Source organism: Lutra lutra, chromosome 8 (genome assembly GCF_902655055.1).
Source record: "Lutra lutra chromosome 8, mLutLut1.2, whole genome shotgun sequence".
Lineage (NCBI taxonomy): Eukaryota > Metazoa > Chordata > Mammalia > Carnivora > Mustelidae > Lutra > Lutra lutra.
In genome coordinates, this window is record NC_062285.1 from 94,120,678 (window position 1) to 94,146,889 (window position 26,212).

Below are 26,212 nucleotides of genomic sequence, written 5' to 3' on the forward strand. Positions count from 1 at the left end.
CTTTAGGCCGCAAACGTGCTCAGATCTCTCCAGTAGCAACAAAACAAAACAAAACAAAATACCTCCCCTTTGGACCCTGAAGCCCCCTCTATCGTTTATCCCATCTTTTTTCATCCACAGCTACACTTCCTAACATTGCCACATGTTCCCTAGGGCAAAACTGATTTTGACGGAGAACCACTGGGTGGAGGATAAGGAGGTATAAAGGAGCGTCCAGTATGTAATGAAATGCTGGAGCAGTTCTAAAAAGAGAAGTCAACAGTGGCCTCCATCTTTTTTATCCATTCACTGCATTTGTCTGGCCATACTCTGTTCCAAAACCCAGCTCCCTGGCAGAAAGCAAGCATAGCTTGTCTGTAGTTCTCCACCCTTTCCTCACCCCTCAGTTTACTAGTTTGACTTGGGCACCTCAGTTCCCTGAAACTGCTCTGCAATGTGCTTTTTCCTAATTGCCACATACAGCGGACTCTTCCTGCCTTATACTACTTGAATTCTCTGAAATACCTTTATGCTATTGACCATGACCTTGAAATTCTTGCTTTGGTTTCCAAAATGCTACCTTTTTTGATTCTCCTTCCCCTTCTCAGACTCATCTTCATTATCTCCTTTGCTAGCATCCTTCCCCTTTCAATTTCAGCTTAATCTCTCCTCAGGCAGAATCCCCTCCTTCCCGTCACTCGTTCCTTAGTGCTCAAGCCTGTATTCTAAAGACTTTACTAATCACTGACAGGTGGTCCCCCCTCAGCGCTGCTCTCTGGCCCAGACACCTCCCCCGCCCATCCTAGGCTCCGGGAGGTATTGTTGGAGGTCCCCTGGGCCCATCCTTTTACATTCCAGGGGCAACACACACTCAGTAAGTCTGTTCTTATCTTGCAACAGTTCCTGCTCTTGTCTAATTGATTCTGAGCACTTAGAGGATATTAATCCTTTATATTTTCCCTTTAAATGATCTGAAGGTAACACAGTGCCTAGCATTTAGAGACTGGTGCTCGACAATTGTCTTTTGAATTCAGGAAAGGATCTGCTTGTACGTTCCCCCCTAGAATTGGCAGTGGGTTTACCAATTCAGGTCTAAAATAGAATCTGTTGTCATCCTCAAATTTCCATTCTTCAAGTCTTCCTCTCCTTAAAGTCATCACTATTTACTCAATTACTGACCCTTCCACCTCAGGAGTCTTCCATGATCTTCCCTTTCTCTCATCTTCCATATTCATTCCGTAAGGGAGGTCTGTGAGCCCTGCTTCAAGCCATGTCCTAAATTTCACTCTTGGTCACTATCTCTAGCTCTACCACCTTGTCCAAGCTGCCATCATTGTTTTCCTATCCAACCCCTGCAACTCTCTAACTAGGTTTTCTGCTCCTGCAATTGTCCCTTCTCATTTCAGAGGGATCTCTAACACATCCATCAGGATAGCTCACTACTGTCCATAAAACGCTCCATGATATCATTACACTTGGAATATAAATTCTTTATACCAAGGCACTGCATTAATTGGCCCCTTCTAATCTCTCTCACCCCATCTCCAACATCAAATCTAATCCCCATTCCCAACTTCCTTATGCTACAGTAAGCGTCCCTCCTCACCCTTTTAAAGACTCATTTACTTACTTGAGAGAGTGTGTGTGAGCATGCACGCCCATGTGAGTGGGGGGAGGGCCAGAGGGAGAGAGAGAATCTGAAGCTAATTCCCCACTAGTGTGGAGCCTGATGTGGGTCTTGATCCCATGACCATAAGATCATGACCTGAACTGAAATCTAGAGTCGGACACTTAAGTGACTGAGCTACCCAGGCACCTCGGTAAGAGCCACCCAGCCAAACCCACCCAGCTTATTATTCTGGCTCAAGTCTTTTACACTGGCTGTTCCTTCTACCTGGAGTTCTCTGCTCCCATATTCCCACAGAGCTGGCTCCTTCCCAACTGTCAAATCTCGGGTCAAATATGACTTCCTCCAAGAATCATCCCATGAAAATAGCTCCCCCCACAGTCATCCTCTAATTCCCCATTCTGCTTTATTTTCCTCAGAGCACTTATTATTGCTTCCATTGATATTTGTTAACTTAAAAATCAACTTTCTGTAATACCACAAGCTTCACGAGGAAAGGGATTTTTTTTCACTCCTTGTCTACTGTTTCATTTCCAATGGATCCCCAGTGAACACTCAGCAAGTATTTGTTGGGATAATGCAATCTCTATGTCCGAAGGCACAACTTTAGTGATTGGTAAAGATTATTGGCTCTTCACTGTGTGAAGACAATTTTATTAAATAGAAACTGGCACCCACCTCTATAACTCACACACCTGTTAGCTACTGACAAGGATTCCCTTCCTGACCAAACTTACGTCAGGCTCCTCTTCTCAACCAGGCCTTGTCTTTGGCCTAGTCCATGGCCTGCTTAGCCCCGTTTTAGTAAGAATCCTGCTCAGTCAGTTCATTGAGAATCTCTGCACCCTTGAATAGACAATCAAATTCCTTATCTCCACACCCTCGATATCAAAGTAAGTTCCTGTTAGTCAGTTTCCATTCCATGACTCCCTCACCCTTCCCTTGCTTGGTGGCCTTATTTCCCAGCTGTCCTTACTGTTTTTGAACTTAAATTCAATTTCTCTTCCCTATCCAAGTCTTGATTTCTCTTGAAATAGTCCTGAAGAAAGCCTTCCTTGTTTTTAACAAGTGTCTGTTGCAGTTTTCTTTTTAACACTAGAGACCAAATATTTACCAACTGTGCTTATATAATTCCACCTAATGAATTTTCATTGTTCCCTACCAAACTTTCATATGTTCTTTGCAGCAGGAAGGGTCAAAGAGAGGCTTTTCTTGTCTGCGTGACAGAAGAATATGGCTTCTCGGGCATATAAGGGCAAATCTGGAAGAATACAGGCTATGTGATTTTTTTTTATCACCCTTATAGTAGCTATTACTTATTCATTTTGTCACATTTCTTTTCAACTGTTCTTATGGTGACACTTTAATGAATAGTACAAAAACAATGCTCAATACAAAATGATACCCCAAATCTCCTAAACAAAAATGTGTTTGGTATATAAAAAAATAGTTCCACTTCTACCATATAATCCATATAATTCACACACAGTCCACTGCCAACTCTGCAGCTGACTTGCGAATATATGATCATACCTGCGACATCAAACTCGATTTCCAGTGTGACCTTGCTTGTGATTGAAGAGTCTCGGAGGAGCTGGTTGGCTTCCTCAAAGGTGCTGTCTTCAGTTGGAATCCCATTAATGGCCATCACTCTGTCTCCGATCTGTAGCACCCCACATCTATATTTAGAACCACATGTTAGAGGTTGTAGACAGAGCAGGTAATTATCAGGTGGATGTTGCCAAATCTATTTTGTTTGATCCTTGTGAAATAGCATACCCATTTGGTTTTGTTTATTCAATGCTGTGGGCATCATATGAGATCAACTGCAAGGTCCTGCCCTCTTGCATTTGACGGCTACAAATGTGAGGGAGTCTCGATGTATCCCAGAGAAGTGATTCATAATTTAGCACTGTGGTATTCTTATAATCGGATCTGGATCAATATACAGTAATGGTGAATGTACAGTCCCCGCACAGCAGAGAAATTATTATAATAAAGTTTGAACTTTAGAGATGTTCTTTCCCTTTTAGTTAATATGGCCACCAGTCCCTGATGGACAAAAATCTGCCAGATAAAGGCATCTGTGCTCATTATTCTTCTCAAACCTTATCAAGAACATAAAATTTTATTGGTCGAACAGAGAGTTCATTACATCCTGCATTTCCTGCATTGAGCACTGTTCCATAATTTATTAGCTAGTCAGAGATAGCCAGCACAAGAAATGCACAGAGAGAGATGCTGTGAAAGGGTGTCTTACCTCTCTGCTGGGCTGTCAGCTTCAATATAGGAAATCAGAGGTGGAGAAGAGAGCGTCTCCGTGGCAAACACACTGCCCTGCAGTTGGATCCCAAATCCTGTGACAGGATCTGCTGTCAGCACAACTTCTGTGGTTTCTGTGTGAACGACCTGCCCAGCCAAGCCCACTGTGCTGGAGGCTAATGACACTAGAGGAACAAACACAAAAAAATGACTTCGGGTTGAGGCAAGCACAAGGAATACCAGCATTTCTTTTCTTATTATTAGACAGAGAGAGAGAGAGTGAGAGAAAGGAAGGGGGAAGAGAGAGAGAATCTCAAGCAGGCTCCACGCCCAGCACAGAGTGGGATGCAGGGCTTGATCTCAAGACCCTGAGCTGAAAGCAAGAGTTGGATGCTTAACCAACTGAGCCACCCAGGCGTCCCAGAAGACCAGCATTTCTGACACAGATCATGTCCTTGAAGAAAAAAAAAAAAAAGCTCATTGGCAATGGTGGAGGTGATACTTTGGTCTTCTGGACAAAAATTTCATCAGAGCTGAACTAGATAAAGGAATCTCCCGATATCTATCACATTTTAGTCACAGTGTTACATACTCAGTCACATACTCAGCCCTGGTACCAGGGACAGTTGTGGGAGCTGTAGGCAGAGGACAGCTTTGGGACTGGGTATCTGGCTTTTGATCCTGGCTCCATCAGCAGGCAACCAGCTGTGTAACCTTGGGGGAAGGCATTAATTTCTTTCCTATGAAAAAAGAGTTGAGCTAACTGGTCTAATACGTTTTTCCCTCTATCCATTTGTGCCTAAGCTTTAAGGTTTTTTTTTATAAACAATCTGACCTTCAGCTTTGAAGAAAAAGTCTGGCTCCTGGAGTGGTGAGGACGAGCTCGTCATCAACCTTATTCTAGTATTGGGTTGGCATGATGGAATTGTTGAAACTTTACATTTCTCCTTTCCCCCAATTTAAGCTCTTCGGTCTTCATTCTATCTCGCGGCATCTCCAGCCTACTTTGTCATCTCTTATTGCATTCATTCTTTTGATACTCATCTAAGCCCCAGGTACCCATCTCTGTCTTGTTCCTATCCCCAGTTTGGGTCATGGAAAGGCCACTCCACTCCTAGATGCCTATCAGCATTGCCCACTGGGACCCTTGCCTCCCTTACTCTCTATGAGCAAGCTCTCTGAACAGTCCGATGTTGGACCGTCACTTCTCCAAAAGAGATCCTTTGGCCTCTTTACTGTAATTGAAACTAGCTGACACCATATATCTCAAAACTCGCTGCAACCAGAAGCCATTTTCTTTTCGCTTTCCCTGCATGGGGCAAGGAGAAAGAAGAGTTCATAACCCTTCTTGCTGCACACATCCAGTGTTGTTTTTGTTTTGTTTTTGTTTTTACCATAAGCCACTTCTATTTTATTTTATTTTATTTTATTTTTTTAAAGATTTTATTTATTTATTTGACAGAGAGATCACAAGCAGGCAGAGAGGCAGGCAGAGAGAGGAGGAAGCAGGCTCCCCGCTGAGCAGAGAGCCCGATGCGGGGCTCGATCCCAGGACTCGGAGATCATGACCTGAGCCGAAGGCAGCGGCTTAACCCACTGAGCCACCCGGGCGCCCCGCCACTTCTATTTTAAAGTTCTATATTATGTACATACTTCTCCTTTGTCTCACCTTCAAACCCATACTTTTCTACTTTTCCTGTTTCCTCCCATTTCTTCACTGACATCAGGGCTTGACTCTTAATTTGCCTCCTCTGATCTGTAGCTTTTCCATATCCTCAGTATTTTTGACATGATGGCAACACACAATGCACTATGTTTACGGTTCTTTAGCTCTCCTGGTGCTGATAATTGGCAATCCCACCCAACTTCATAAGCATAGCCCTATGCTGGACACCAGCATCCTTCAAACTGGAGAGAGCTCTGGGATCTTCATATCAGAATCCTCCTTATTGATCATGCAACCTTATTAGCCATCTCTCCCAGTCCTTAGGCCCTTTCCCTTCTTGATGACTTCTAGCCCTCTCTTTCACTTGTCTTCCAATCGAGTGGTTTTCAAATGGTTTTGGTAGCAATAGCTTCCATCCCCTCTCCCCACTTCAAATGAAAGTGTGTAAGGGATGCCTTTGTATTCCAGATAAAAACAGAGCTACTGAAGGTACTGAGGTAGGAAAAGGAGACCCTAAAGGAGGCATCCCCATCCCTCAAGTGTGAATCTGGGGAACCCAGTTTGAAAGCTATTGTCTTTACCTAGTGCCTTTTACTAGCATCATTTCCCTCCACAATCCACTCGGACCCCTGGTGACCCACTTCAATGAAGCATCTGCTGGTATCAGAGATGCCTAAACCTCATGACATTTTCTATAGTCTAATATACTATACTCTTTGATATCTGCTCCAGTCCACTGCTCTTACTAGTTTGCTGAAGGGTGCTAGAGAAAGTCACTAAGAATTCACACAATTCTCTATGGGGCCCTGGAATCTTCTGTTATGTAATATTTGATTTCTCATAGGATCTGTCTCAAACATTTCTAACACTTTAAGGACCAAACTTTACTCCTACTTCATTTCTTTCATTTATAAGAGTTCCTTAAAAACATTCTTTTCCACCTCGATTTCTCTGTATCATTATCTGCTCTCATTTCCTTTTTCTTCCTGTTTCAGGAGGATGTATCCTTCCTTCCCTTTCAAGGCCAGCTCCTCCTTTCTGATATTATCTGTTTCCTCTCCCTGTGATTTTGTGCCATAAAATTTTTTCTCACTTTTTCCAACTTTCCTGCTCACTCTCCTAGCTTTCTGACCTCTCCCTATAGGTTTTGTACTGATTCCAAAACTGCTTAAACTTGGCCTCTCCCTTGACCCTTTACCGAATCTACTCTCACTGATGACTTCCTGATTGCCAAAATCAATGGCCTTATCCACTCCAACTACCCTGCAGCAACTGGCCTTGGGAACCATCCTTTTCTTTCTGAAATTACTCTCTTGGTTTCAATGAAGCTTTGTTCTTAGTTTCTGACTTTTCCCACCCCCTTTCAGTCCCTTTGCCTTCTCTGTACTGCAGAGAGTTGCCCATGGTTCTCTTAGCCTTCTCTCCTTTCCTTTCCCTCACTCACTTCTCACACTTCTGTAATATGACCTCTGTGTGTATCTTCTCAAATCTAACCCTCCGGTTTCTCTCAGGCTCCAGTGATGAATTTCCTGACTTGGATATCCCATCCACAAGAATATCTCACTGACTCTTCAAACTCAAAGTTTTAGAAATTGAGTTAATCATTTTCTCTTTCTCATTCCTGCTATTGTTTCTATGAATAGGACCATCATACTTCTAGTTCACCAGGCTTGAAATCCAGAAGTAGGCTTGGACTCCCAGCATCCCCATTGTCTCAAATTCAATTGACTAGTAAGTCCTTTCAAGATGACCACTAAAATATAACCTCTACAAATCCTCTTTTCCCTTCTTACCGTTATTGCTTCAATTCCGGCTTTTACTATTTTTATTTAAAGTATTTGAACACGCATGTTTCTGGTCCTTCCCCAACACTTTCTGCGTATTATTGCCAGATTAACTTTCTCTTCATGAGGAGGCCCCCAGTTCATCTACTCTCTGCAGGAGACCCTCATCATTGCTCACAGAGATCACTATAGACTTACAACCTGTGTCCTTGTCTCTGGTCTTATGCTAACAGCCTTCAAATTGCTGCCCGAGTGGCTTTTCCCATATATGCAGGTCATCGCCCAACTTAGAATCTTTTAATGCCTCCCCGTTTCCTGTAGAACATCATCTTCAATGCTGGCAGAGCTCACAAGACCCTTCCTAAGTTCATGCTCTTCTGCCTATCCAGTCTTGTGCTTCTTGATGCTCCTTCCATGTGCCATGTCCTGCAGCGCTGTTTTCATCCCTCTGTCCCTTTAGCCCTTCCCCTGGGTTTTCAATGTCCCCTTCCCTGCCTTATCCAGGTACTCATCCTTCACATATCCGCACTTCAAACGCACGGTCCTATTTCAGTATTTATCAGGTTTTTATTTGCCTGACTTTCTCTTCACTTGACCCTGAGTTCTCTAAAGATTGGGACAGAGCTCTCTTCCTCTTTGAAATCCCAATGTCTGGAACATTCAAAGAACACTAGATAAACAAAGAACAAACTGGGTCTTGTGACATCATCCACATTTTCCTTTCGGGAATCAATAGTTCAGTTTGGAGTCATCAGGTTCTGCTGACTTACGGAACTAGAAGTTGTTCCTCAGATCCCAGTGATCTCTACCATGTGGTTCATTCCAACATTGTAGCCGACAGGGCAGAGGATGGTGAGATGGATCACTTGTCTGGGTGGAGGAAGGAAAATCACCTTCTTCTTAAGAAGCACCATCACTGTCCTCACAACAGAATTCGTACTGTTGAGATTAAAGTAGCCTGCAGTAGGGGGTAAAGTCAGCTTCCAACTCTGAGCTTTTTACAGGTGGTGGCCTAGATCATTCCCGGATCTGACCCAGGGACTACCTCATATTAATTCACACTTGATCTCAGCCAAAAGGCCGAGAAGCGATATCCCTTATTAATTCAGATCACACTTTCTAGTGTGCCTTTGTTGATGTCAACTGTACTTTGATTGTCCTTCATATCATGCATTTACTGTTGGTGGCAGACAACGACTAGAGGTACCCAGGAACGATCTGGAGTTGGGTTTCTTTCCAGTCTGTTCTCATTGCAGGCAGGAACACAATAGTAGAATGTCACCTCTCTGGCAGATTACTTTTTAAAAATTTTTTTTTTTATAAACATATATTTTTATCCCCAGGGGTACAGGTCTGCGAATTGCCAGGTTTACCCACTGCACAGCACTCACCATAGCACATACCCTCCCCAATGTTCATAACCCCACCCCCCCTCCCAACCCCCCCCCCCCAGCAACCCTCAGTTTGTTTTGTGAGATTAAGAGTCACTTATGGTTTGTCTCCCTCCCAATCCCATCTTGTTTCATTTATTCTTCTCCTACCCCCTTAACCCCCCATGTTGCATCTCTACTTCCTCATGTCAGGGAGATCATATGATAGTTGTCTTTCTCCGATTGACTTATTTCGCTAAGCATGCGGCAGATTACTTTTATTCTGTCTTCCAGGTGATGATTTTCGGACTTCATTAGGAATATTTTACTCCTGTTAATTTTCCTATAGGTTCATATTAATATGTATTTTTTTCCATTTGAGGTCTCAGTTTTGTATAGATTTTTGGATAACTTAATTGGAGTTAAAAGCTTTGAACCCTTAAGTCAGCTGATTGGCATTTCCACTAAGAGAGAATTAAGAAGAAATGGATCAATCATAATAGGAAGGATTAGGCTGGATACAGTAAAGACCTTCTCAAAGGACAGACTGGCTACATTTTTGGAACGGTTAGAGAAGACAGTTGAGAAACTGAAATCTCTGAAAGGTTTTGAAAATAGAAATGAGTGCTCACTGTGGGCATCGTTAAGTTCATAAGCTTTATCAGGAGGAAATTCGAGGCAATATAAATTATTAGAACCTTTAATTTAGGATTAAAAATATGTTTAACGTTGGTTCTATAATTATATAAATTTATAATTTATCTAATAAATATAGGATTATATTAAATAATCTAGGTTTTTATAATTAACTCTGAAAGTCCTTTGGTATATTGAAATCTGTTCTCTGAAACAATAAAATTTCATTTGAAATTGTACATACTGATTACTCACAGATATTAAAGTCTTGCAAAGTATTACCAGATATGAAAAAGATAAATTGTACATTTAAAGATGATGAGCCAGGAGAAAAAAACAACCAATATTACTTGGAGGAAAAAAGGATGAGCTTGATTACCCTGCTTCATTAGTGCGGCCAACCAGCAAGAGGAAAAGGTGATTTATTATGAATTATAACCCTGTAGTTTACACATTTGTATGATGGATTCTCTCCCCAGTAGCAGATACTCCGGGAAGGTACTGGCTCTGGCCTGAAGGGTGCCCATTTCTACTCCCAGGTGAAGAAGGGGATGGCTAAGTTGCTGCTCTAATGTACATGCATCTTGCTCACTAGTTTGTGGCAAGGTTATGTTCAGGCTTTGCATCTGCTCTGTCCTGTTCCTGTTCACACTTGGAGGGTTCTGTTCACAGACAAGACAATTGTCTTGTCTCACCTAATGTACGTAGGAGGAAATGGATGATCACTTTTTAGCTTCTAAAGTTTTAAAAATCTGCCGAATGTTTTCTTCACTTAGAAGTCTGTGAGGTTGACTGTCCGATACGAAAAGCATTTAAAAGGTATCCAGAGCAATGGGCTGCAAAAATTTATTAATATACCGTGTTTCTCACTATTCGATCCCGTACCTCACGACCTCTAGCTCACTGAAGTGTTCCCCATCGGAGTCAGCCTGCTGTGGGTCCAGCACACATGATCCGGTTCCGGCGTCCAGCAGCTCCCTTCTCCAAATGAGGGTGGGCTTGGTGGTATGCGGGGGTGGGGGCAGGGAGGGCACAGCTCATGAGCCACCTCCTGGAGGGCTCCCTGCTCACGTCTACAAGCTTACCATTAGCTGCCTTTGCCTTCCGGCCTTTCCTCAGGGGTCGGTGGCAGGGACACAAGTTGTTTGGCTTCTTCATTCTCTTCCTTTCAGCTCTCTTCAGTGTTGGCCACCCTGCTAGTAAACGGTGATGGCACAAGAGGCAAGACTGTTCTGGGGACGTGGTCTAGCTTCCACACTTGGCTGCAGGTCAGGCGGACTGCAAACAGACAGAGTCTACACTGGCTCTGTGTGCAGGAGCGGGAAGCCGGGGGAAAGAACCAGGTCCACCGCTCATCATGCTGCCATCACGAGGGGGGGATGATAGGGTTCTGGAAAAGGCCTTGACCTCCAAGCAGCCCAGGCTGGGGGGCAAAGGTCAGTAAAATTCCAAAAGAGGTGACAAGAGGGTTCCCTCTGTGACACGGCCCTGCAACGCTCCCAGGGCTTTGTGACACTCCTCCCAGCCCAGTGCTGGGATACTCATCCTTCTTCCTGTGAAGCAAACACAGCACTTTCTTCTTTTAATTCTTGTCACGTGTTGCTATAGACTTCTTGTATTTTCCCCCTTTGGTCAATGAGACAGAATGTTTTAATATTTAGGGGAGAAGAATTTAATTCTTCTTGGCATGCCCTTCTCTACTAGAAACATATGTGGGAATTTTTTTCTGTTTTGCAAGCTCTGGCCTCACCTCATCACCAATACAGCGTAGAAGCTTTTTATCATATTTGTTGTGACTCTGCCATGATTCACCATCCATACAAATGGACTGGTTGCCATAGAAATGTAAGTATTAGAAAAGGGGAAGCAAACGGCATAGAATAAAGACATAAATAAAGTGGTGGAAGTAAACCATGGTATAGTGAGAGAATAATCAAACTTTTATTATCCGTTCTTTGGGAAAACCTTTACATCTAATATGACCATACCAAGAAGCAAGGAGAGACAGGGAGAGGGAGAGAGAGAGAGAAAGAGGGAGGGAGGGAGAAGAGAAACTAAAAAACAAAACAAAACAAAAAACAAAGAAAAACCAACAACAACAAAAAATCCCCAAATCCAAAAAACTTCATTCTTTTTTTTTATGACTTCGGAGTACTGTCATTGTTTTTATAGGTCTCTTTGGAGTAAGAATAAAAGCGTTGGATGTTATTGTTTGATTGCAATACAAAATGTCTGATCTCTTGAGACGCATTCAGAAACGTTCTGGTTGGCATACGGTCAAAGAGGCTTGGTGGCTAATGTGTACCACAAACCCAAGTCGCTTGAGCCGGCTTTCTATTTCTGTTTCTCCTACGATGGAGCATCACTTTCTGGTTCCAAACAGAATTTCTGAGTTGGTTTTGAGTGTCAGTGACAGCCTGGCCTCGGCTTTGTTTCCTACTACAGAATTCAAGCGATGTAAATGTCACCCCGAGATAGCCAAACATGTTATTACTCATTTGTAGCCACTAATGTTTTTAATTAATGCAGCGAGTCTTACCTAACACAAATAAATATTTAGCCAGTGAAGCAGAAGTACAAACAGTAATGAATTTGCTTTAATTGCTCTCCCCTGCTGAGGGCTGTGAGCCTGTTGCTGTCAGTGAGGGACGCTGCCCATGGAAGCATTATATCTAAAAAAATTTCATATACAGAAATCCACCACCAACCCTGAAAGTTTATATAGAAGACTCAAAACCTATGTAGTAAGCTAAAGTAACTACTGTGAAAAATGCCTAAATTTGAGAACACTGCCAATAGATATTTGCACATGACAATTTAGATACAAGGAATAATAACTAACACTTAAACTATTCAAATGGCTAACAAATGGGTAAGTTAAATAATGTTAACCATTTACCAAGTGTTCTAGTGTCTATCTATCTATCTGTAATTATAGTACTTATTTCATTGGATAATTGTGAAGATTATACATATAATACATACACATGTGTATAATATGTATATCCATATATGTATATATAGTTAGCATATAATTTTATTACAATATGCATAATATATATTTAATCATATATAATACATATATATTCACATCATAGCCTGGAGTGTATTTCTTGTCCCATATGTCCCTTTTGGTGGGAAGAATATATATATATATTCTCTCATATAATCTTCACAATTACCCAATGAAGTAAGCACTATAATTACTCCACAGTTTGTAGCTACGGAAGCCAAGGCATAGAGAGTTCAGGTGACTTGCTGAAGGTCCTACAGGAATGATGCCGGGAGGAGAACACGGGCCTCTGTCCTCATCACCAGTTCACTCTACTGCCTTCAACTAGTTTCTTCCAAGAGGGAATAGTTTATTTTGGTGTCAGCTAAGAAACATATGAGACTCCAGAAGCTGTTTATTCTCATTTTAATCAAACTCAATCTTCCTTCTAGTTTCCTAATTTCAAATTTACTGTCATGTACCTATACTAAAGATGACAAAACCCCTTATACTTGAAGGGATATGCAAGTCCAAATCACGAATATACCACAGTGGTGACCCTATCTTTTGCAATGGTTTTCTTTGTAAGGAAACTGTCAGCTTCCTACAACATGAAGAGACGGTTTCCTAGTGTAGGTGATAGCTGGCCTCCCGCATTGATGGTGGCCTGGTGGGTTCACTTGTGAAGATGAATCTCTGGAAAACAATAGGTCCAGACATCCCTTCTCATAAGAACATTCTCTCTTCACTTCCAGCCTTGAAGTACCTGGGTTTCATTCCATTTAGGTAACGTCAGGGTGTTCCTTATTTTATTTCTATGGTAAGCACAGGGAGAGAGCCCATCTTCTTGGAGCTTTTCTATAGGAATCATAATTGCAGCCCCCAAACGGGACAGATAGGACAAGAGACACTCACACCTCTCTGGACTATGATTAGACCTGGCTGGAAAGATAAGTGAGTAAATTTATAATCTTATTAAACAAATGCACGGGATTCTTCTATTTATCAGAAGGGGGACATAGTTTTCAAAAAACTGCTTTAGCGTGAATAAGAAATTAAGAACAAATGTTTCATGTCCAAAGCTACCCAAAATGGAAGGAGTGTCCAAGGAAAAAAAAAATCATCTCTTTGGTTATTTTCTCAATTCAAAAGAGGAAGAAGAAAAAATTTCAGAGATGAAGGTGTAGGCGGAGGCAGTATGAACTAATTCAGTCTGAAATTGTATTCCGCGCAGTTGCTATCATAGAGATAATAGATATCATTTTCCCGATCTCTGGCAGAGAGCTATGAGCTCCTTAGCAACCACATGATCATTTAGGCACTGTAAACCACGCTTGCCACTGACACCAAGCCACCCACACACTTTCTTCAGACCAGAGACAACGGTTACCATTTCACTTACGTGAGCTTTTGAAGTCTTTCTTTTTCAGTCTCCTCCTCATCATGGTTCCACGAGGGCTAGTCGAGTAGAGGCTTCGAGGTAAAGTCCCCATGTTCAGGGAACTCAGGCTGTATGCACTCATGGAGGTAGGAGAGAAGGAGGACACCAAAGCTGCTGTAAGAGAGTAGACACTTGGCACAGAATGTTCTCAGGGGGTTGGGCGCCTGCTACCGTTGCCAACCAGCAACGATCCACAAAGACAGAGGATGCACAGCAATGGCTAGGAAGGACCCCAACCAGACAGAGAGCAGGTCTCGGAGGCCATGGAGACAGCCCTTCAGAATATCCGAGTTCCCAGAGCCTACAACCACTTGAGGAGCACCAAGACCCTCGGGAACACAATGAAACACAGAGACGCGCTATCCACGCTGCTTTAGACACACACAAATAAGCATTAAAACAAGTTTCCCCATAAACGACAACTCCATGTATCAGGTACATCGTCTCATTTTCATAGATACATTCTGACATGAATTTCCCAAGTGGTGCCAAATACACAAGGAAATGCTGGGAACATTGTAGTCTCCATAATCTTTGGAACTGTTATCTCCTGACCACATATAAAGCCTTCTGAACAGTGACATCCCTCCCTAATGACAAATGCTTTCTGAAGGAAAAAAAAAAGACTCAAATGTCAGAAATAGTAAGTTGCTACTACAAAAAAAAAAAAAAAAGCTACTACAAAAACTTGCTACTACAAAAAAAGAAAAGCACATAACACTCATGAAGCCGAATATGGTATGAATTAGATGAGGAAGAGGAAGAATATCATTTCAATAAAAGAGCAGGAGGAGAAAGTCTGGAACATTACGAGGGCTGTTGGAAGGAGGCGCTTTCGGGCCCTTCAGGGCCGGCATTCTGCAATGGTCAGGGTGGGTCGTATGAGGGTGATGGTAGGTGTGAAGGCTGCAGTGGTTGCCGGCCCAGGAATCCCACGCAAGTTGCCTGTCGCTCCTCTGAATTTTCACTGCCCACATGAAGTGATGATGAGAAATAAGAAAAACAAACAAAGAACCAAAAAAAAAAAAAAAGGAAAAAATAACTGAATTGTACAAATAAAAAGTGTAACCAAAAAAATGAAAGCTGCTTACAAAAAAAGAAAAACAAAATGTATTGCCTTTGCCCTTTCTCAGCGGTCAGCAAAACAGATGATTAACATCAGGGATGGAAGCCTCTCCTCTTCCCAAGAATAATGCATGTCTTCCCCCAGCCCATTTTTTTCTCCCTTTAAAATGACTATTGAATCAATTTCTAATCTCCCCCTGTGCTTTGCAGCAGAGATTAAAAACATTTTTTTTTAACACTTAAAAGTCCACCCCATAAAGATCTATGGCACATGACTAGTAATTAAAGATTTGCACATCTTGGACAGTTAGTAGTGCTTGTTTTGAGAAAAAGAAAAGAAGGAACAATAAATCACATTGGCTCATGATTTGAGTGGTTTACCAGCCACACATCACAATCTCCTGTTCCAACATTGTAATTACACTCCAATCCATCACTTGGACTTGATTTTTCTTAAAACAACAACAACAACAACAAACAATCCCCCCCAAACCCCATTCTCAATCATCAATATCAAAATCTTATTTGTATCCTTATACAGAGAAAATAAAAGTCTCATTATACTTTAAACTTCTTTGTATTTTCAAAAACAATTTGTTTACATTTGAAAGAAATAATTCTCAAAAGAGCTCATATGTTGTTCTATTTTAAGATGCCATAACTTTTTAAAAATTAACATATAATGTATCATTTGTTTCAGGGGTATGGGTCTGTGATCGATGCCATAATGTTTTAATAAAGCTTATTTCAAAACTTTCCTTTCTCCTTTATTGAAAAAGAAAATGTATTTGTGTTTCTATTCTAATTTTGACATTTAGATTTTTTTTTTTAAAGATTTTATTTATTTATTTGACAGAAATCACAAGTAGGCAGAGAGGCCGGCAGAGAGAGAGAGGGAGAAGCAGGCTTCCCGCTGAGCAGAGAGCCCGATGCGGGGCTCGATCCCAGGACCCTGGCATCATGACCTGAGCCGAAGGCAGAGGCTTTAACCCACCGAGCCACCCAGGCGCCCAGATTTTATTTTCTACCCAGCATTCTTTTTTTTTTTTTTTTTTTTTTTTTTAAATTTTATTTATTTATTTGACAAGCAGGCAGAGAGGCAGGCAGAGAGACAGGAGGAAGCAGGCTCCCTGCTGAGCAGAGAGCCCGATGCGGGACTCGATCCCAGGACTCCGAGATCACGACCCGAGCCGAAGGCAGCGGCTTAACCCACTGAGCCACCCAGGCGCCCCTACCCAGCATTCTGAAGGAGGGGCAAGGACGTATGTTTGTTACTACGTCCTATATGAGATTTTTTTTCATTGAACAATCTTAAAGAGTTAAAAATAACACATGAACTCATATCTCCTTTCAGTGTCATGATTCTAAAGTAAAGTAAAAGATGCCTAACGTGTGAATTATTTAACAACATTTATTCACGTAGAGGGTTAAATACAGGTATTTGAACGAGGCTCATTCGATAATGGCTGAAGTTGTACCACCTGTGATAATCAGCACCACTGGCCACCTGGCAGCCTTTCTGGAAGAGACTCGTGGAACCAAAGCACCAGCAGGGAAGGGCACTGCGGGCTGCAACCCACCCAGCTTTTAGTCCTGGCTGCAGCCCAGCCTCTCTATAGGACCCTGGCCCGTTACTCAGTCTCCCTAAGCCTCAGTTTCCTCACGTGTCAAGGGGAGATTGAGAAGGCATCTCCCCTGCAGGACAATTACGATATCTCCCAGTATCTGTAAGACAGGGTAATCTTTTTTTTTTAATTTTATTTGAGAGAGAGAGAGAGTGAGAGAGCATGAGAAGGGAGGACAGAGGGAGAGGCAGACTCCCCATGGAGCTGGGAGCCTGATGTGGGACTCGATCCCAGGACTCTGGGATCATGACCTAAGCCGAGGGAAGGCGCTTAACCAACTGAGCCACCCAGGCACCCCAACACAGGGTAATCTTTTAAACAAGTCCCTCCCATTTAATCTGCTTCAGTGGGTTACAATTACAAGGAGAATTGAATGTGACCCCTACTTATCTCTCCAGCTTTCTCCCTATCACTCTCCCCATTGTGTTGGTCTTACAGCTATTCTTAGAACAAGCCAGGGTGCTTCCTGCCACAGGGCATTTGCCTGTGCTCTTTTGTCTCCCAGTTGCCCACAGAGTTGGCTCCCTCTTCTCATGCAGGTCTCAGCTAAGGGGCTACCTCGCTGCCCTATCCCACGCTGTCCCATTACTACTCTCTAGTCTTCACAGCACAGTCTGAAATGGTTTTATTTATTTAACATGTTTTAAATGTTTGTCTCTCTATACTAAAATTCCATGAGAATTTACTTGGCTTGTCTGGCTCACTAGATGTATTGTAGCAGCTAGAACAGTGCCCGGTCCATAATGACGGATGAATGAATGAATGCGTAAGTGAATAAGAACGAGCCAGAGTGTATCCGTTCACACTGCAGCAGCATTTTCCTTGTGATAAAGAGTGTTGCAGGGGAAGTTCATAATGGATTCTCTTTGCCCATCCTCATTCTATTTTGGGGAGTGCAAGAAGACCTCTTAGAAAGATGCAGTCATGGCTGTGTCTGGCTAATCCACCACAACAGCCACTCTAATGAACTTCTTACCCAGTACTGTCTGTGTTTCAAATGAAGGCAGAGCACAGAGAATGGACTTTAGAATCCTACACTCACTTTCTAATCCAGTTCTTTAAGGAGGACTTTGAAAATCATTGGGCATTTTTTTGTGACTGTAGCACCCAATTAACAAATCCATAAGAAAGATATTATTGACCACTCTTAGGTGCCCAGCCCTGTGCCAATTGTTACAAACAGATTAAGTGTAGGTTAGTAATCTGTACCTTGACTTTGAGCTTTTCCTGCTGACTATAGCTTCACATATATGAAATACTAAGGGGCAAAAATGATGTAAGAGAAGGCATGAGATTGTATGCCATGCATAATGAATCCAAAAGGTGTTCAACAAAAATGTGGGCCAGGGACACCAGCTATTGCCTCTTTTGAACATACTCTCCAAATCTATTCTGTTTTATGGTGGTGTACTTGATACTCACTTGCTTGTTGGACAACCATTTCAGGAGTTTAAAGATAAAATGTTACATTTTGCAAAAACCATTTCTATACCTTCTCCCGTTTAATGGTCCCCATAATAACAGCCAATTCTCAATGAGCCCTTGTTAAATACCAGGCATTGTGCTAAACGCTTTTTCATGGATTGTCTCAGATAATTCTCACAATACACTTAGGAGGAAGGCACTGCTGTTATTATTACACCCATCTTACAGATAAAGAAACTGAGGAACAGAAGAGTGGGAGAGCTTGCTTATGGTCCCAAGGGGTGGAGGCAGGATAAAGTCTACAAGTCTGATTCAAGAGTCCCTGCCTGGAACCACCACACACGGCCTCTTCCTGTGGGTGTTCCTGGATTTGATAGAGACACATGTGTAGCAAGTTAAAAATAAAATGCTCTTTACATCTCCCATGATGGCATCACTCTTGGAGTCTTATGAGGTATCTGATATGGAGGGGACTTTTGTCTGCTCCCCTCTCTCGCTGTACCCTCCTGCCCTGTCCAGAATATCTAACAGGCAACAGCGGCTTTTGTGGTTGCTGCTGGAGCTCACAGATGGAAGGTTCTCCAGGTACTGAATGTACTGAACCGTGTCACTCTGCTCCCGTGTTCTCCTCCAAAGTCTCGTGAACTTCAATCACGATTATGTCTCCCAAAGACCCTCAGTGGGACCAATTTCTAACCTTACTGGAAACTCAACAATAACTCCATGTCGGCATTTTTAGTGCTTTTTATCAGCAAAAGGCACAGTTAATTTCATTCTCAGCTGATGTGCCCATTTCTTTATTTCTCTGAAAACACTGTGGCAGTGAATGCTTTGTTGGGAAGCAAAATTTGGGAACTATATCTCCATCCACCTTGGAATGAGAGACATGCTGTTCAGGCATCAGAATTCCTGAAAAAAATAACCAGAACTTTCTTGTGGACAAAGGGAAAAACTATGTAAAACCACTCTTCCACATTAAAGACCCTCAGAAGTTTGAGAATATATAAAAATACATAAAATTCTTTAGGTATTTTCCCTCCCTTCTTAACTGTGATTAAATTATGTTATGGAGCCAATACTTTTGTCCTCTTGGAAATGCAAGTCTGATTTTAATGTAAAATGCAGGGAGATGCCTGTAGGCTAGATAAGAAAGATGGTACTGTCAGCCAAAGTAGATGATAAGGTCGGAAGCAGAAGCTAGAATTACTTCAACTACTAGTCCTCATCCTCCACCTCTCCAAAAAAATCACAATGACATCAGGTTTTCCACAGTGAAAAAAAATTTTTTTTTGTTCTTGGTCTCCATGTCTCTTAGTATATAAATGCACCCTCTCAAACTGTCTTGACAGGTAAAAATTTTTAATATTTCATGCGCTGGAAACTAGTTGGACTACTTATGATTTGTACACAGGGCCAATAAAAAGGGGGAAACGGGGCTGCTAAAGATAATGACATTTTGCAAGGGTCTGCTCCCTAGTCTGATTCTCTTGACAGCGGAATTTACCAAAATGAATCTCACGCAGAGAAAGCACGAGACTGTGTGAGTTCATAGACCCGCTGTGGTCCAGATCCGGTGACAACTTTGGGCTAATTTAGAAGAAACTTAGTTTTAGAAATCTCTCCCCTCTGCCAGTATGCCCTGTGGGGTCTCCTGAGTGGAAACGGGGCACATTCCCATGAACCCCTTACCGTTTCTAGTCAAAGGAGGCAGAGTTTCCTTCCCTAACCTGCCTCTACCACATCACTTCTCTGCTCCATTGTGTCAAATTAAAATCTGATAAAGGTAATGCTTTTCTAGAGATTTTCATTAGCTCTAGGGCTGTCTGAGCTCCATTTAATTAAAAAAGGTTGCATCCAGCTGACTCATTCAGTATGAAAATGATCTGGTCTTTTTTTTTTTTTTTTTTAAATCCCCCAAAGTGCAGTGGGTTTCAGAAGGTGGGAGACACAGGATAACAAATGATATCCTCACAAGCAAAATTTCAGTTCTGGGGAAAGTTCTTCTCTTTCTCTAAAAAAAAAAAAAGAAAAGAAAAAAGAAAGCTCTTCTCCAGTCGGGCCCCCTGACAGCACTCCTGAAGCTTCAAGGAATCGATTTCAAGGAATAAAAAAGGAGGCTGCTTGGTGTGAGGAAAAGGAGAAGGAGTTGGAACAAGGACTCCACTAGAGAGACTTTCTTCATGTGATTTGGGGTTCTAAGTCCTTTACCTTGTACCAGGTTTTGTTTAAAGATGCCTAAGAGGTGGGTATATAAACACTTAGCACACATTTCTGTGAGTGTCCATACAGTACAGATGTGGGTCCCCTCAGCTGGCAGCTGTTACTGGATAAATGGAGTCAAACATTCTGATACTCCCAGGAATGGTCCTTGGTCACAGAGGTAGTTCTCCATCCCAAAAAGCTACTCTGGCAAAGAGACAATATATAGAGAAAGTCAACCTTTCTCATGACTGTTTTTTTTTTTTTTCCTCTCCAAATATTTGAAGGATGTGCCATTAATACCCACTTCATAATTATTTTTTAAAAAGTGAGAGTTTTACAATTTGCCTTTGTTGTCCTTCAAGTAGAATGGAAATTCAATATGCCTAACAGGAAGTCCAATTATTTCCTTTCTCTCCACACTCAATTCGCAACAAAGGCTTAAAAAAAAAATAGTACAAGCCTGAAAATTCTGTTTCAAACCCTGTTTCTTTCCTCAGTTCCGAGGTTTCAAATAAATTACGTTTGGCTCAGGGATTAGGGTGGGGGGAAGGATCTGGAAGATGAAGAAAAGCCAACAAAGATAATCTGCAGCTTTGAAAGAAATAAAACCAGGAGTAGACTCCCTGTCTCTCCCCTCAAACTCTGCTGGAGAGGCAGTAACTACAAGGGGAAGATAAAGAGAATTATCTAGACGGGTTCTCTCACCGTGGTCGGGTCCCTTCAGGGCCAGGCGGGTCTGATGATGGGGAAGAATCTCAAGCTTGACTTGGTCCGTGGTGTTTGCCAGGAACTGAGTGGCTTCCGCTAATGTACAGTACTCCATGCTCGTCCCGTCGATAGACAGGATGTGGTCTCCCACGTGCAGGGCACCACATCTACCGAAAGGGAAAGGACACGTACTCAGGAGAAGTGCCTTCCGCTTTGGAATATGACTTTCACGTCCTTCACAGTTAATGTTTCACACAGTTTCAATTGACTTAAGAAAGGAAAAGTTTGAATGTTATAGGAAACACCATCTGTCAAATGTTAAGTACCTCTCGTGTGAATAGGAATGTAGAAAATAACAGAAAAACTCAAGGAAACGTTTTTCTCTCGTGCTTCTTAAAAAAGAAGAGATTATTTCGGGATGGCGGTACCAAAAGTTGAAGGGAAGTGAGTGGGAGGGAAGAGAAGAGCAGGACAATGTTTCCCCTTGGCTTTATTTTTTTTTTCCTGTGATTTTTTTTTTATTCCCTTGTTAGTTTTTATATCTGTAAATACAAGCTAGTAAATATTCAGAATGTCAAGATGTGACTCATAACTGGAAGGGGCTCATTTACAACTATTTTATGTGTGAATGGGAATAACTGGGGGGTGGGGAGAGTGTCAGCTAATGCTTTCTCAGAACCTCTCACAGGAGCTGCCAAATCACCACTGCTTTAATTATTCTACTTTATTTTGTTATTCTGGAGTTAAACGATGATTAGTACAAAAGCTCTCGATGGTGATGGAAATTATGCAGGAGTCAAAAGAGTCAAAAAGGAGGCCTGCGTGGTGAGTGAAGGGGAAAGCTGGGGGGCGGGGGAGGAGCTAGCTGCTACATCTTGCTGAACTCAAAGAGACTGGCTACTGGATGAGTTGAGAAAAGCAAACACAGCAGTCAGCATCCCCACGTACCAGTCAAGTGGACAGCTCCTTAAACTGGTTACCCCCTGCGGAATGGGAAAAAAAACAGGGAGAAAATTAAAGCATCCTGCACCATTGAACTGGAGAACACCCCTGGATCAATGGCCGTCACTGGAAAAGGACCGAATGTAGGGTAAGACCACAGTGGAGCTGTAGACTGATCACTGCAGGAGCTGAAGACTGACCACAGTGCAGCCGCAGACCGACCACTACAGGGTTTGCTGCACGTTACTGCATTGGAGTGTGAGGCTTCCTAGGGAGGGTGAGGGCATATGGAAAAGAGGCTGAAAACATGCAGGGGAGGTAGGGCCTCTCGGAGTGTATTGAGCAATTTCCACGGTGAGAACAGTCTCCTTCTCAAGACAAAAAAAAAAAAAAAAAAAAAGCATTTCAAGTCATCCCTTTCATCTAAAAATCAAATTCTGTGCCGATGCCCTTGGAGAGCTTCAGCGATGGAAGTAGGGGTTTTCTTACCGGGAGCTGGGAAATAATTTATTAGGTGGGCAGGTAGTCTTTTTGCCTCCAACACTTCTTACCTTATAAGTCTAAAACAGTAATTCGGAAGAAAAACTCAGGAAGAAGGGCTTTTGTTTTCATGGTGTCATAGGAACGAGTGCTGTTTCAGGGGCCCTTGAAAACTGTGAAACCCTAAGATGAACATTATGTGACAGCATGAGACCTCTCTTTAAAGACTGCATTGTTTCAAAAATACTGTTTTACTCATTTAAGAAAAAAGGAATGAGATTTTTATCAGATTTCGGCAAGATTTACTTGTTAACAGTTCAGGAAAACGTATGACTTCTCTAAAGGGAGCATACTGAAGACATGCTCTGCTACCCTACACCAAAAGCAATCTATCGCCCTAGAACACAGTAGGAAAACTAGTTCAGTTGCTTGACTTTCTTTTTTCCTATCTCTAACAGCCACACCAAACATCGGATGAGACAACAGAACATGGTGGGGTGGCTATAAGGTGGGTGAATTTTTAAGCCCTTAGAACCATAACTTGCTTTCTCCATGAAACTCGTATAAATGGGCAGGTGAATTGTTTTCTTTAATCATATATGTATGTGTGTGATGCATGTGTACATATGTAAGTATTATATGTGTGTATATACATAGAAATACATATATATATATTTATATTTTAGCACATGCAGTTTTGAAAAGTAGGCACTTTGTACAACACCCACCTGTCTGCAATACTTGCAGATTTGATTTTGTCTATGACAATGACCTGTTTGTTACAGCACATCGAGGTAGTGAGGGCAACCCCAAGGCTGGCACCAGGAGTTTTGGCAACTTCGACTAGCAGTGGCCCGGATGCCGTTGCCACAGTATCTATGGAAGAACAAATTTCAGAAAACAAAACAAAACAAAACCAGTAAGCAAACAGACACACAAAAAATGCGGACAATGTTCAGTCTGATGTTGGTCTATTAACGTTATCGCTGAAACTTACATTTCCTTCCAGGTACCATCCTCCCGGCCAGTGGTAACTCCTTAGAGCACCTTTTAGGACACCTGTTCTGCCCAGCTTGCATATCCAGGAATACGTACACGGGTTTACCTCTTCAATTAAAGTTCAAGCTTCACATTAGTTGGGATAATGTCTTGTGTGTCCTTATGCCCTCTTTATCACTAGGCACTGCCTGAAAGTACTAGGTTTCTCAATAAAAGGTTTTCAACAGCATCTACTGTGGATGGATGGATGGATGGGTGGATGGATGGATGGATGGTTGGATGGATGGATGGTTGGATGGATGGATGGATGAACAGATGAAATCTCACAGTAGCCAAGTACTAGGAACGCACACACTAAGTTGAACTTGTCAATCCTTTGCCTCTTTCCCTATTCTGGACCTGATCTGAGATCACCTCACCCTCTGCAATGACCACATCACACAGACTTTATTTTTGGCTTGGAACACTCTTTCTTTCTTCAACTCCTACTCACCTTGGGGACTCAGCGTAAATATCAGCTCCTCTGAGAAGCCTCTCCTGACTCACGATTTGGGGAGATCCCTTTCTCACGTGCTCCTACAGCCTGCTACATTCCTTCTGTTGCTGCACACACCCCACTGTTTCGCAGCAGTCAGGGTGGATTACATGCTTCTGTCCTTTGCCAGACCGCAAGCTGGCTGTGAAGGCAGAGAGGACGTCTTGTTGGTCACAACATCCTCAGTGCCTGGCATAATGACCGGCCTAGAGGAGGTGAGTGACGAACAGTTGTTGAATGAATGCGCGAGTAAATGAGAAAGCTCATGCAGTCCCTTAAAGTTCAGAAGAGGCAGGGGTCCTATGGGTGAGAGCCTTGGACATGGAATTAAAACACCTGTGTTTAATCCTTTTTGTCACAATATTTTCATCACAGCCTCTCAGATAAGTTACGAAAACTTTCCAAGTCAGCTTGCTCGCCTACAAAATGGTATCCTTTCCAGAGTGTTTATTTCAATGAAATCAACGTCTTGTTAAAGCATTTTGTAATTTACAAAGTACTATACATTGATTATTGCCATATTGCGACCCCAATCATTTTATACGACTACATTACAAGACTCTAATATTTCTCTGATTTTCTACTGCTTTCATGAATGCAATTTTGTCTTTTCTGCAAGTACATCTTTATCACAGAGGCGACGCTCAGATAGGGTGAGCTAGGAAATCTGTATTCCTGTTGTTGAAGCTCAGGCAGTATGGACTGGTTCATGAAACTGAAAGTTCCACTGGAGAGAGCTATTTTCAGATTGCTATGAAACAAGGTATTTCTTTTCTTTCTTTCTCTCTTTTTTTTTAAGACTTTATTATTTATTTGACAGAGAGAGAGAGATCACAAGTAGGCAGAGAGGCAGGCAGAGTGAGAGGAGGAAGCAGGCTCCCTGCTGAGCAGAGAGCCCAATGCGGGGCTTGATCCCAGGACCCTGAGATCATGACCTGAGTCAAAGGCAGAGGCTTAACCCACTCAGCCACCCAGGCGCCCCACAAGGCATTTCTTGAAAAAGGTAAAGATGAGAACATTCATGCCAGCAACATCCATATTCCAGTGCTTATATATACTATGTTTCCTTCTTTTTTCTTTTCTTTTTCTTTTTTTTTAGATTTTATTTAAGCGACTGAGACAACACAAATGGGGGGGTGGGTAGAGTGGGGAAGTACAGAAGGAGAGGGAAAAACAGACTCCCTGCTGAGCAGGGAGCCTGATGTGGGGCTTGATCCTGGGACTCCAGGATCATGACCTGAGCCCAAAGGCAGATGCTTAACCAACTGAGCCACCCAGGTGCCTTATACTTGCTTCTTAAATGGTTGGTGATATTGCAATAATTCAGTCCTAAAAAAAGGCTAAGTGACCATTAGGGCCTGTCAGTTCTCTTCCTGTCAATTCCGGGGCAGAATCTCATTAATAATAGCTGGGAGGAGTCAAAGCTCTTAGTCTGCTAGCAGGACTTTTTGACTCTGGGGTGTTATGACTATAATTTTCTCATGAACCTAACTCTTGTGGTTGTGACTCTCTCTCGTCTTGCTCACCTTGCTGTGTCAGCACCCTGGTCTAGGGCCATCAATAATGTCTGGCTTCTCCTCCTTCTCCCTCACTGCTGCCTTGTTTCTCTCCAGTGCCTCACTCACTTGGTCACGGTGCTGCCCAGGGTCCTGCTCTACTCTCCCTTGCGGTTTACAGTGAGCGGTCCCCTTGGCTATGTGCAACAGTGGTTTGCACCTGATTTGCCTCAGCTGGGACCCCCTGATAAAGAATTCTGGTCAGTCCTCATAACCTCTGTTTTGGTGGTCCTTACCTCACTAGGGTAGTGGATTCTGCCCACCTCTCAACTCTCACACTCCAAGTTCTGTGATTAAGTACACAAAATCTGGTGCCTCGAGCTTCACCCCCTGAAGTCTGCTGTCCTCCTTCCTTGAGCAGGCTCCCCAGTAAGCTCCCTTCTTGCTTAGGTTGACCCTCATGTCAGCTCTGACCCAGCAAGGCCTTTCCTCACACTATCTTTAGAGAACTTTGGAAAGACTTAATTAATTAGTCAAGGAATAATTGACGGATTACACTAGTTTTAGGTATACAATGTGATGATCTGATATTCATTCATATATGCTGTGAAATGGTCACCACAAAAATAGAAGGAATAACTTTAGAAGGACAAATTTCTAAAACCACTTCTCACAGTTTGGTTGGATTTTAATAGATAGCTTTGTGAGGTGATAATCACATATATTTTTCCACTTGGCTTTCTCATGTCGAAAGATAAATATCTTTGGCTTAACAGATGAAAGTGATAAAAGTTTTTCTGGTCCTTATAACTTAACCTCTTACAAATGACAGAGACTGGTGGTTGTTCCTTGTTATCCCATCTTTCCTTCTTTCTGCAGTAATAAGCTGCTCAGCTAAGGACATTTTCCAGCCTCCTTTGCAGGGAGGTGCCTCCATGTGACCAAGTTCCAGCCAATGCGGAGTGAGAAGAAGTGAGA

General features: G+C 42.4%; 1 protein-coding gene across 4 annotated transcripts in view; it reads right to left on the reverse strand.

Annotated features, from left to right (window-relative positions):
• The window catches only part of GRIP1 (glutamate receptor interacting protein 1), a 700,704-nt gene that overhangs the window by 73,376 nt on the left and 601,116 nt on the right, over positions 1–26,212 (reverse strand). For 3 of the 4 annotated variants that reach the window (XM_047742328.1, XM_047742326.1, XM_047742325.1), the window contains 6 exons: positions 22,933–23,080; positions 20,780–20,949; positions 14,569–14,724; positions 13,719–13,871; positions 3,867–4,053; positions 3,140–3,285 (listed from right to left, as the gene is read on the reverse strand). In XM_047742328.1, the coding sequence (XP_047598284.1) occupies positions 3,140–3,285; positions 3,867–4,053; positions 13,719–13,871; positions 14,569–14,724; positions 20,780–20,949; positions 22,933–23,080 (960 nt within the window). The remainder of the gene's footprint in view (positions 1–3,139; positions 3,286–3,866; positions 4,054–13,718; positions 13,872–14,568; positions 14,725–20,779; positions 20,950–22,932; positions 23,081–26,212) is intronic. The other variant, XM_047742327.1, reaches the window with a different exon arrangement.